This window comes from Rhipicephalus sanguineus, chromosome 1, assembly GCF_013339695.2.
Source record: "Rhipicephalus sanguineus isolate Rsan-2018 chromosome 1, BIME_Rsan_1.4, whole genome shotgun sequence".
Taxonomy (NCBI): domain Eukaryota; kingdom Metazoa; phylum Arthropoda; class Arachnida; order Ixodida; family Ixodidae; genus Rhipicephalus; species Rhipicephalus sanguineus.
In genome coordinates, this window is record NC_051176.1 from 187,072,764 (window position 1) to 187,086,102 (window position 13,339).

At 46.5% G+C, this 13,339-nt stretch overlaps 1 protein-coding gene across 1 annotated transcript in view; it reads left to right on the forward strand.

The window, feature by feature from the left end:
• Nucleotides 1-10,745, forward strand: part of LOC119387438 (uncharacterized) — a 21,037-nt gene extending 10,292 nt beyond the window's left edge. The window contains exons 2-3 of the mRNA XM_037654838.2: nt 9,283-9,323; nt 10,278-10,745. Coding sequence (XP_037510766.1) covers nt 9,283-9,323; nt 10,278-10,688 — 452 coding nt within the window. The 3' untranslated portion in view covers nt 10,689-10,745. The remainder of the gene's footprint in view (nt 1-9,282; nt 9,324-10,277) is intronic.
• The last annotated feature ends 2,594 nt before the right edge of the window (nt 10,746-13,339 follow it).

Below are 13,339 nucleotides of genomic sequence, written 5' to 3' on the forward strand. Positions count from 1 at the left end.
ATAGTTTTTAACCACCACCTCTGAGAACGTAGTAAAGGATGTCATTCCAATTTTACTACGTAGGGTGTATTCTGTCACGTGATTTTTAACCCCCCGTTTTAGAGTTTATTACCATGTGACCTCAAGGTCCCCCCGCTCGCCCCGCTTCGGCGGCTTTTGTCTGACGATGAGTGCCCCTTCGAGTTTTTTTTTTTTTTCAAAGCTGGGCATTGTCGCGCCTCAGGCACTTCAGCTGCAGAAGCACAACGAGCGAGAAAAAGCAGCCTGTGAACGAAAGGACTTGCTCGAAGAAAAGCCTGCTGGAAAGCCGTACTGCAGATACCGGCCTTGGAGACAGGCGAGTTGTTGTTGTTTGTTGAGTGGTTTCTTCGGAAAGACGCTTTCTGCCTCCAGATGGGGCACGGCTCAGCGCCTGTGGGACGAGTGTAAAGCTTGCGCTGTATATGTCTGGTGGCGGTGATGGCAAGCGGCTGCGCACAGCGGGCTGGATCTGGGGTGCTTCTTCTATCATCGAGTGGCCGTGCGCTTACGAGCGCAAAGGCTCCGAGCCTGGACGTCGGGATACCTCGCTTCCGTGCCTAATCGCGAAGAGCTGCGAAGACACTCCCAGCGCCAACAAACAGGCTGGTGTGATCGTCCGTGGTTGCTTCCTGGAGAGTGACCGGCTAACTATAAAAAAGCTTCACTACGTCGTCGGCACCGAGCCGGCCAGCGGCCCGTGTGAGTGCCTCGCCGGAGCAGGTGAAACAAGCGTCGCATAGATTGTGTACAGTCCTGTGTACAACTGTCCATAGTCCCAAACTGTGTATTTCACTCCATGCGGCCGCCGCTGTGAAACATCTAGCGCGAGGCGAGCCCCGATCGAGACAGACGGAACCAACGTGCGGCCGACGGTGCACTGCAAGTATACGAGCACGGTGAAAACCGGGCCTGCGAGCGGTCTCGTTCGTTGTGTAGTGCATCGCTCCGTAAGACTCCTCGAATACGCGGACACCTATTTTTTAATTGGTCTCAAATAAACGACGACGAAAATTGCAGAGGAGATCGCCAGCTGTCGTTTATCGCACAGCCGTGCTCCTCGAAAAGGCCTAGCGAGGCCGTCGTTAGAACCTGGGTACAGGGCACGGCGCCGCTCTACTTCGCCGGCGTTCCTGGATATGTGCTGCTACTGTGTTATGTAGCGCTGCGCATGAAAAATTGTTGAGTGGCCGTGGTTTGTGTGTGCTTAGGATATTTGCGGGTTTGGGCATCAGCACTGCTAACGGGAGTGCGGCCAACACGGAGTGCCAGCGAATAATTGGATAATCAAAAAGGTGAGATAAGGCGGGTTTTACTAAAAAGGTCGGTGTGTCTCATGGCGACTTGCCACAAACTTAAAAGTTTACGCGTGCGTGTGAATCTTATTGTTCAAGCAAGCAAAACATAAGTCTCCTACCTGCACTACATGGCGGGTCAAGATGCGGTGCCTATATATACCGGGTGGCCGGAGTACGTTGTACAGCGGAGCAGTCGGTTAAGTGGTGTTTTATTCTGCATTGGGGTTGTGTGTGTGCGTGTGTGTGTGGTGTGTATGTATATGTGTTTGTGTATGTGCTTATCTCTATATATGTCATGGATACTGTGTTTTCTACGTTGATAAATTCGAATTTCGATGGATCATGGTGCAATCGCGCTCCTTTTTTTTTTTTTAACCATCAGAAATAGCCGCGAAAACTGAGTTAGGGGAGTAAATAAATACTACTACATCAGCCACAAGAAACTGTCGACCGAGAAATAACTCTCAGAAATCACCGGAAAACATTGTAAAGGCAGGTAAAAAATTACTCTTACTATACTCGCTGAAAACCTCAGCGGGTAAAAATTACTATACCGTTGCTACGTTCAAAACTCGGTTATCGTGAGAGTAAATTTTACCGCGACTGGTACGTGTAAAAAAAAAACCCAGAAAAGGTTTGCGCTAGAGGACAAGCAGTTTACTCCCGTTTCTGGTTATTTTGTTTAGTGTGTAGCAACGACCTAAGCAACCTATAAACAACCTGCATCACAACTAGCTAAGGTCTAGAAACGACCTAGAAGCAACCAGATTAGTCTTCAGAATCGTCGAGTTTTGCTATTTCGTGCCTTGCGCGGCTTAGTGCAAGCTTCGCCAATTTTTGTTTAATACGATTCATTTCTTTGCCTATAGTCACAGACGCGATGTTGCTCAAGTTCACACATATTTGTCGCGAGCGCGCGCATGCACAAATCGTCCAGAACTCCCTATGTGTCTGGCTGGCATGTGTGCGCGCGCAACAAGTACGTGCTTGTGCTTCGGTTGCACAGCATACGCGCACTGAGAAGTGAAAAAGCGACGTTCCTGAACGGCCGCAGTTACACGTATCACCATCTGAACTGCCTCTGCTTGTGCGCTGGTTGCTTACTCAATTCGCAAAACAGAAAAAAAAAAAATGCACGTCAAGTCTTCCCTCTCCTCCTCCACCCTCCATTAGAGAACATTCCTTATTAAACGACATGCCCCATTCCCGGTGTTTCTGGCTGAATGCGTCTGCATGGTCGGTCTCTCTCTCTATATAGTAATGTCCACTTCAGTATTGCACCATCTGCTCTATTGGCCCATCCTAGTTGAGCACCGATATTGCAGATATCGTGACAGCAAAGGAGGCCGATCATCTCGAAGGCAGTAAATATAACTCCGCCAAGTTCGAGCGTCCGAGCAACGCCGATACTCTTGATGTGTTACGATTTCGCCACGTAGGGCGTATTGGGCCCCAGCATCTCGGCGAGCTTCTGCGTCTCGTGCTTCAACGGTTCGGGCAATGCTTCGCACTACGTAGATCTCAACGCACAGTTGCCTGCTCAAACGTTTTCAGATTCTCATTTTCATTTGCGTATTTTGTCTCGTTTTTAGTTTATACAATACTGTTACAATAAGACGTGATTTAAAGCCATGCATCAATCCAATCAATTGAAGGCGTTTTTTTTTCTCTGTTTTAGCTTGAAAATTGCGTTTTTGGTGATGGTAGAAAAACGCGTTCAAGAAATCTCGGTTTGCTTAACATAAAATATGTGCTTTTAAAAATAACACGCTACAGCGTAATTTTTCAATCAGTGGGACAGTTGGGTGCGTCAGCCGCCGCAGTGGTACAGTGTTTACGATGCTCGGCTGCTGATCCGAATGTCGCGGGATCGAATCCCGGCGCGGCGCTCGCATTTCGATGAAGGCGAAATGCTAGAGGCCCGTGCACGTCAAGGGTACGTGCACGTTAAAGGACATCAGGTGGTGCATATTTCCGGAGCCCTCCACTATACGGCGTGCCTCATAATCATATCGTGGTTTGGCCTGTAAAAGCCCAGAAAGTATTATGAAATGTGAATACATCAATACTTCCTGTGGCAGGCGTTATTCCATCCGTTAATCTTGCGATAAAGGAAAAATAAAGAATGCTTATACGTGTTAATGCAACAACTGTAAGTGCACGGTTATTCACTTATGCGTCTTCTGGTTCAAACGAGGAGTGATGGTTTGATTTGGCATTTCTATCAATACGTGTTAGATGCGATGTAGCCGCAACAAATTTTATGGCGTGATGTCCGACTATGCGAGGTTAACGGCTTTTCCGCCAAGGCCATTTATGATTTGGGCAGCTTCTGATATACGATTATAAATACGTTTGGCGAATCTGGAACTAATAATAATCACTGTTGAGGTTTTACGCCTAAAAACCACGATATGATTAAGAGGGACGTCGTAGTGGAGGGCTCCGCAAATTTTGACCGTGTGGTGTTCTTTTACGTGCACCTAAATCTCAGTACACGGGCCTCAAACGTTCGCCTCCTCCATCGAAATGCGTTCGCCACGGCCGGGATCGAAGCCGCGGCCTTCGGGTCAGTCGAGTGGCCGTAACCTGTAGACCCCCGTGGAGGGTGGCGATTTTGAAGAGTGCTTCTTGAGAAGCCTCTCTCACTGGTGTGCAAGTACTTTCTTTTACTTATACCATGCTACGCGTGTATATTCAAACATAATTTCTCTTTGGTGACGGATGCGTGCTAAAGGTGTTGTTAAAAGAACTGTAATGCATCTTGCAACTGTGACCGCCGCTACGGTCGCCAGCTCTGTGTGTGTGTGTGTTATCGAGTCTCGCATGCATTGATTTTGAGTTCACGCGCACTACTTGCACAATAACAATTGTGTGTAAAGACCGCGGCCAAATGAGGCTAAATGTGTGCGTATGTCAGCGCCACAGTGCTTGAGCATTAATTTGCATGCCGTCGGTATCATGCATATCGCTTGCTTGCTTGATCCCAGGGGTGGAAGTGCTGCGCCATTGCGCCACGCTGCGCCAATGCGCTTCTGCTGCGCCATCCTGCTCCAAAAACGCATTATGCGCCAAAACTGCTCCCAAGCGGTCTTTGATGCACGGCCTCCGCGATGGCTCCGGTGCGCTGCCGGAACCGATCACCGAGGCTACGTTTGGTGCCTTCATGTGCCGCTGTCATCAGTGTCATGGCGCGCCCAAGCGAGCTTATATCATTATATCATCATCACATCACTTGGCGCGCTCTCGCGACCTTGTCGAAGGCGCAAAAAACCTAGCGTACAAGAAAGTGAGTTGTGCAGCCATATTTCGATTGTGACGCCGGCGGCACCGGAGTCTTTTGGTGCGCTGCGCGCGCACGAGGCGGTTGTTGTCATCGTGGCTTGGGGTTGCGAACATGAATAAAAGTAAGTGCGGTGACGCTTCATAAGGTCGGAAAGGTTCTATTTACTGCGAATATTTAATTTGATGTGAAGCCATGAAGATAGTGCGGGCAGCTGCCGCGAACGTAAACGCGCGACCTTATTAGAAACTTTGCATAAGGAAACCACTGTATAGATGAATGTGTAATATGGATTTGTTTTCATAAGTCTGCATGAAAACGAAAAATTTGTTTTATCCGTTTGCGGTCAATGAAGCCACTACCAACTGCGAACACTCACAGGGCTTTGGTTTGTGTAAGTCGGTTGGACCATTTCTGAAACTCATTTTTTTAACGAGAGCATGCCTCTCTATGTGCAGAATTTGTTGCATTGCACACAAGCCCTTAGACGTTATAAATGCAGCATGTAAACGCGCTCGTGCAACGAGCTTAGTCTCGCTAGTGCGATCGGTCGCGTTGTTCGATTTTGGCTCGTCAGAACCTGCGCTCGGCTCGTGGTCGAGTACGCTGTAGCTCGTACCATCCGCAGCACAACATGACATGCCGCTCGCCGCCGTGGCTGTGTGTGGCTTGGTACATGAGGTGGCGAGTGAAGAAATATACAAAAAGAACAAGATAGACACTTGGACGTTTATTACTGAAAATACGAATGTGAGGTAGTACGAAAACAGAACCACGGGATACAAATTGTGCACTTGCGACATCTAGTATCATCGCACCTCAAGTGCCATATTTGCGTATGGCACTTGAAGGCAAAAGGTGGAAGCGCGTGGCGCAATTTTTGGCGCTATTTACGCGCGTTTGGAGGGACGCGCGCGTTTTTGACGAACGCCTTCGCGAATCGCGCTGTTGCGCCCCGAATGGCACCTCCGCGCATTTCCCCGTCAGCCATCACGCACTCGGACATAAAACTAAAGAAGCTGCTGAAAGCCGTAGAAAAGTGCTTACAGGAGAGGGAAATACCAGACAGTTGGCGAAAAAGTAGAATGAACTTAATCTATAAAGGCAAGGGATAAAAGGATAACATTCGCTCGTTAGACCGCTACCATTACATCGGTGCTGTACAGGTTGGCGATGCAGGCAGTAAAATTAAAAATAGAAGCGGGTAGAACAAAGATATTTTGGCAGAACTTCAGAATGGATTTCGAATGACAGGCGGTTAGACGATAATCTGTTTGTTCTTACCCAGTGTATAGAAATATCGAAAATAGAAAACAGGCCCTTATACGTAGCTTATCTAGATATTACCGGGCGTATGACAACGTTAATCAGGAAATTTTGTGGGATATCTGAAAGAAGTGGGCATAGGTGACGACTGTATACAGCTTTTGAGGGAAATATACCGAGAAAATACAGTTTGTATAGAATGGTAGGAATAAGTAGCAAGGACAGCGTTGAAATTAGCAAGGTCTGAGACAGGGTGTCCTTTGTCCCCGCTGTTATTCATGCTGTATATGGTGAGGATGGAAAAAGCGCTAGAAGGTAGCAACATTGGATTTATTTGTCACACAAGCAGGTCGGCACGATGGTTGAGCAGAAGCTTCCAGGTCTATTTATGCTGATGATTTGTCTTATTTGCGGACAGTCAAGATGATATACAGCGACTGGCAGATATATGCGGAAGTAATGTGAGGCCCTAGGACTAGGATTTAGTGCAACAAAATGTGGATTGATGGTATTCAATGATCACGAGACCATGAGGTCTTTATACAGGGCCAAAAAATACCGAGGGTAAGCGAGTACAGTACCTCGGAGTATGGGTAATGAGGGGGATATATATGGAGGTACAAGAGAAAGCATCGGTAGCAAAGGGAAAGAGGAATGCTGCAATTATGAAGCACAGAGCTTTATGGGGTACAATAGGTACGAGGTGCTTCGAGGGTGTGGAAGGGTGTGGATGGTTCCGGGCTTACATTTGGGAACTCAGTGGTGTGCATGAAGTCAGAGGTGCAATCAGGAATGGATGTAATCAAAGGACGGTGGGCCGCCTCGCGTTGGGCGCTCACGGGAAGACGACAATGAGGCTGTAAAGGGTGATATGGGATGGACAGGCTTTGAAGTGAGGGAAGCTCAGAGCAAAATGAGATTCGAAGAGGCTGAGGAAAATGAAGAAGAGTAGATGGGCAGAGAAGGTTTTCAGGTATTTGTAGAGAAAAAGCGTTGACACGCAGTGGAGAAAAAGAACTAGGAGGCTCACCAGTAAATATACGGCTAGCAGTGCGGTCGATATGGCAACAAGGAGCATTAAGCGGAAGGTCAGAGAGGCGGAGAGGACTTATTGGATGACAGCGATGGAAAGAAGCCGGCTTTGAGTAACTACAGAAAAGGAAAAAACGAAATAAGGAGGGAAGGTTTTATGATATTTCAAGGGGAAGCGCTTTACTGTTTGAAGCAAGGTCGGGCTGCCTTAGAACGCGTAGTTATAAAGCGGGATTCAGTAACGAAGAAGAACAATGTACAAGGTGGGGGGGGGAACTAAGGAAACGATGGAACATGTACTGATTGAATGTGGCGATATTCACCCAGGTATACGTGTGGGCACGAGTCTACATGAAGCCTTGGTTTTAGGGACAACATGGAAAGCTGCACACGTCCGCGATAGAAATAAGTAAGAGACGGTTAGAGTATTGGTGGCAGAAAATAGAGATAAAGAACAAAAATAAATAATGGGGGAAAATAAGTTCATTCTGCCTTAAGAGCAGAGAGATGGACCGTGAATTTATATTTTTTGGTATAATAACATAGATTTAATCAAAGTAGATAAGGTATTAGGCCAACATGAAACAAGGAAGTTTTTTTCTTTTTCTTTTTTTTTCTTCGAGCCTGGTGGCAGACATGTCACCGCCCCGTTTTAAAGGGGACGCTCATAGCATCCATCCATCCATCCTTCGAAGGAACTTTTTGAAGCCGGCGTAGGCTTTTGACGAAAATGCAACCCGGCAAACGCGGCGCAAAAAACGCCGCTGCTGAAAAACGTTCATTACCATGAACGTTTTTCATTTGTCAGTCTAGTCAAGTGTAGCTATTCAAAGCATCGCTTATCTCGTTTTCCTGAGTCATTGCTCTATCACAGCTGTGATGTTTTAATGATAACACGTACGCGCAAGTGTGTATATATATCATTTGTTTAAGTGCTGTTGGTTCATCAATATTGAACGTTTTCTAAAATCGTTGGAATTTCTTGTGTTTACCAGAAATAAAAATTAAACAACAATGATGTTTGACCCTACAATTCTGCTCCAAAACTAACTTGCATTGCTCCAAAACACAGATTTTGGTGCTCCAAAGCTGCTCCAAAACAGCATTATTCCTGCTCCCTGAGCTGCTCCAAAACAGCATTATTCCTGCTCCCTGAGCTGCTCCAAAACGCTCAAGCCCGCTTCCACCCCTGCTTGATCCTCTTCTACTGGCTCTTACCCACAAAGGGGGATTGGCCATGAAACCGGCGGTAAACATTACATATGCGGTATCTAGTTTGTCCAGATCTTCTTCGGATTTATCCACAGTTCTGATTTCATTTTCCCTCTTCGACATCATTTCGATTGCCAAGTTGGAACCGATATTTTGTTTTCTTCTTTAATAACGCGATTAACCTCGGCAGCCGCTAGTGTAAGAAAAGCAACTCCTTATCCGGCGTTCTATCGTCCGTTATATCGACCCACGTGGCGAAACTCTGAAAACATAGTGAAGGTTGGGAAAGCTTAATTGCCTTGGCGGCCTGCGCAAGAAGACAGCGCATGAAAGGCGACGAAAGATGAAGCGAAAAAGGTGAACGAACCGGATAAACTCGACGTTGCGCCAGGCCGTCTTCGCGCCGCGCCAGAGAAAAACGTTGCCTTGAGAGAGCCAAGTTTAAAGGATAAAGGTTGTCCGGCAGCTCCTAATGAGTTTTGGAAGGTCCGTTACCTACATCTCGTTATTCCCACTACAGGAGCATGCCCTGCGACGAACTGCGCGGAGCAATTCAGAATAATCTCGCGAGTCATTACGGCTACGTTGCTTTCGGCTTGATCAGCCTTAACTCTGGCTGACAGCGAACCGTGCAGTTTTCTTTATGCACCCATTCTGGGCTTTCATTTTAAATTTGAAAACGCACAGAAAGTACGAAACGAAACAAAAAAAAAGAAGAAACGAAAAAAAAAGAGAGATGTGAGACTACGCACTTCGTCGTGCGTCTCCATTCAACATTGTATACGAAATGACCAGCCTTAGCTGCCGCACGTGGCTGCTCCTGATTGAAGTGCGTTACGGCATCAGCAGCAATTCCTCATTTAGCGTCATTTTTCCCACGCGGACTGCTTATTTCGACGCCCCCACCGCTTTTCTGCTCAGGACTCTTTCGTTGTTTTTTTTTCTTGTTTTTTTTGGGGGGGGGGGGTGGAGAGGTCTGCTGTGGAGAGGAGGAGGGAAATTCAGTTATTTTTATTTCTTCATGCCGTCCCGTTTCGCAATGATCTCGTATTTTTACTGTAGCGCAAAATTTCGAATCTAAATATCAATATGTCCCGTTACTGCTTGCCGCCTCCCTTCTCTTTCGCATTCCCTTCTTACGTGTTTCTTCGTGCTACTTTTCGTCATTTTCAGTCGGTGCCTTTGTGATGCTCGCTGCTGTTGCTGATACAAGGGTAAGGTGCTCAGCTTTCTCCGCCTTCGTTGTATACTTTGAGTCACGTACAGTAATGGTCACAAGCCATGTACAGCGCTACATTCCCGACGCCTCACTAACCGACGATAGGGATACGCGAATTAACTGCGCCATATTTTCCTGCTGTTTCAATAAGGATGCGTCACCATTAGCCAGCGTATACGCAGTTTTTTTCATCGTTTAGGCAAGTTAACATATTATTTGGTGAATCTCACGGCGTTTTCAACGATTTAAAACGATGTGCGGTGCTACAGCCTTGCATTGGTTCCCCTGCATTTCCATCGCGATGGTGCTCCAGACACTTTTCCATTTATCATATATAATCTCCTTATTTGACCAGACGGCCAGTTTTAAACGACAGTACATGTATCCAATGATAGAAAGAAGCCACCTAAACAGACTCGCCGAGACAGTTGTATCTCGCTTTGATTAGTAATGAAATATTCGCTATTCGACTCAAAATTCGCGTACCATATTTCTCAATACATTCGTATTGCGATTCATTCAAAATGTCCCTAATCAAATTACCCTTGAAAATTTCCTTTCATTGCTTGCGCCGAGTGGTCGACCCATGGTGAAAACTGCGCGAAGTAACCACAAAATGTTTTTAGAATTAATCGGGAAGAGAACAGTTACAAAACTTGGTCCCAGGTGTTCTGGACCCGCAATATAGAATATCCTTTCTGTGTCGTGAGTGCGCGCTGTCCATAACGAAAACTGTGAAGTACTGGCTCGTTTAACATTATTATGACTGCTCGATAAATTTTTGTTCTGGCTTGACAGTGAAGAAGTGTACTTCTACATGCTATGCGCGTTCCCAGCGCATAAGACCCCGATGTTTTTAGGCTTTTCTGCGCCGAGATAATTTAGCGGCAGTGCATAATGATGACCTAGAGGCTAGCCTAAATATGGGCACGGCTTGCTGGCTCCGCAGGTGAAGCGACTTGCCTACGAGCTCGCGGACGGCGCAGACTTGGTCGTGGGGCGGCCGGTGGCTAAGGCCTTCAGGTGCCGGCGAAATGGCTACTTCGCTGATGTGTTCAACTACTGCCGAGTGTACCACGTGTGCCACCAGGTGCGCTACGCCGACGGCTCCTCCGAGATGCAGCACTTCAGCTTCTTTTGCGGCAACCAGACAGTGTTCAATCAGCTGAGCCTGACCTGCACATATCCAGAGGACGCTGTACCTTGTCGTCAAGCGCCAAATTTTTTCTATCTCAACGACAGGATCGGCATCGAGAACGCGCTCTTACACACCGATAACGACGTTGGTCTTGCCAGCGCTGCCGGGTTCGGTGCCAGGCGCGCCGGCGCCGGTCGAAAGCCGTCGCGAGTTTTTGGATAGCCTCCGCCTCTCTATTCTCTATCTAGGATGCAAGCCGCTGCCACCCCGCGTGGCCCCACCAAGATATATATATATATATATATAGTAAACACTCCTTAAATTGGATTTCACGGGACCGGAAAAACTGACCGAATTAAGTGAATGCCGAATTATCGAAAGTATCAAGAAAACAAAAAATAAATGTATATTGCATCAATGCACTTTCATTTTCTTGACGAGTACGGAAATCCAGTAACTATTTTGCATTATGGACAGCGCGAAAGCCGCAATTTTGGTCATTTGCGACTTCGTTCCCAATGTGAACGCGGTTCAAGACTGTCTTAATCCGAAACCTGCTCCGAACCCATACCTTATTACGTATCAACAACGTCCCTCTGGATGGCGACCACGCCTTTCTGAAACCCTGCGGCCATTTCGGCGGTTCGCGAACGCGGTTTTCTTTCCTTTGCGTTGCCCATTTGCGGCGCTTCGCGCTCGGCGCGCATCGTCCGAATTAAGCGTGTTGCAGTCAAATGTGACCGAATTTACGAGAGTTTGATGCCATTAAACAATGCATATGCTGGCCGGACCAGAGAACTCTTCCGAAGTAACGAGTGTCGGATTAACGAGCTGTTACTGTGTATGTGTGTATATGTATATATTCACTATTCGGTGTCGTTCTTTTCTTGCTTCATTGTTTCCATTCTTGTTCCACACACAAAGAAGCCAACACACATATCACATGAAAGACGCAGTGACGCGTGTTTGCTTCGTTATCACCTTTATCTGGACTGTATGAGTTTCCACTGAAGAAACCAGCCATGTCCTTCATCAATATGATATGTTGTTCTAGTTTGTCGAAGTTGTACTCCATCGTCAAATGCCAATTTTATGCCAACAAGGCTGGTTTCGAGTAGCAGTTTTTCCTATACCAATGTCGAATATGAGTTCGATATTACATGTCACTCAATTTTTTTCTTCAGCCATTATTATTTGAATTACTGGGAAAAAAATGCCTCGTAGAGCATGCCTAAATGTTTTTTCTACATCTCATGTTACGTTGTGTGCCAGTGGAAATGCTTGTAATGTGCGGTTCGCTCAATTCGTGTTTGCAGCGTGGGTGCGTTCACTACTGCAGTGAAGACTGCATACTTTAAAAGAGCTAGGACATCAAACCGCTAGATAAACGTTCTGCACTGTGCCTTTCCCGAAGATCCAGAGTTGCCGTGAAATTCGCCTTAAGCACACTCGCGCGTTTTTCTTTTTTTTTTTCTAGCGTCACAGCCTCATCTAATTCTACGGTGCTTTCGATTGTTGCGAGGCTAAGTGCTTTCGGTGCTTTCGAATGTTGCGAGGCTAAGTTTTCAATAGCCTTCTCTTTGAACCCAACGCTTCGCTGTATCTCCGATCACACTGCTGCCTTTTCAGGACCCGCGAAGCAGCTATGGGTAAAGTCGAGGATATAACAGCGATGAGTATTTATATCGGCAGGGCTGTCCCTCCGCAGCGCACGTGAGCTTACAATGTTAACTTTAACCCTCTCAAAAGGGATGTTTTTAACAAACGCACGGGCATACTAAGCTGCATCTACAATAACTGTTCACCTTCTTTTATGTAGCAGGAGGGGAAGAAAGAAGCACCAGATGATAAAATCACTGTACAATATAACATATCCGCGATGGGTGTATATACCACTGCTTCTATTTAAGTGCACTCGGCAAGCAAACACTCCGGCATCCTTCAACAAGTTTAATATTCATGTATTAAGTTTGTGCTGCAGCGTGTAACACCCGAATATGTTGCCACTTGTATGTTGAAAATATTTTCAGCTTACTCTTGAAGTCTGAAGAGTGTTTACTTCTTTTCATTCTGCAGCCTCTGCGCAGTAACGGCACGTGAGGTGAATACATCACTCTGAATATTTTGATGGTGCTCAAGCAGGCATTGCCGTCTTCCTTGTTTTGGTTTCTTTTTTTGTGTGGCAAGTGTATCGAAACAAAACACATTTGGTGTCTCCTCTATATGACCGCTGCGGCAGTGTGAAGGCTTCGCGCAAAAATTTTTATCGCATCAACCCCTGCGCCTCCCCATGGTCTTTTTTTTTCTCCTTAGCATAAAGCTTACGTTCTTTTGCCTTTAGTACAACGCCATAGAAATATCACTTAAACAAAGTAAACAGTCGCTGTGGCAAACCGTTTCCCTTCTGCAGACTGCGCGCCTTAAGCTGCGCGTTGAGTAACCACAGGCTCGAGACGCGGAGTTCGATTTGGAAGCTTCGATTCGGAATCGAACTTTCCGTCATCTTCACCTGCGCGGCAGCTGCGGTCGAACGAAGGCGCCCTCACTACCATTACCATATCCTCCTCTTCCATCTTTTCGTTGTCTTTTTCTTTTCTTTTTTCTTTAGTGCGGTGTAGGCATCCTACCGTAAAAATAAACCCGTAAAAACGTCCAACCATTTTCCTTCGGGCGTCCATGCGCAGTCCACAACTTATACAATCGACTTGCAAAAAATGTACAAAAGTCTCTTCATTTTTCAGTAAAGCTTCGGTACAACCCCGGGAAATCTATATGTCAACAAAACGTTCGCATGTGGCTCTCTCTGGGATGAGTATCATCATCTTTCGTCCATGAAGCCAGTGCGACATCGATCGAACATACAACGAGCATTT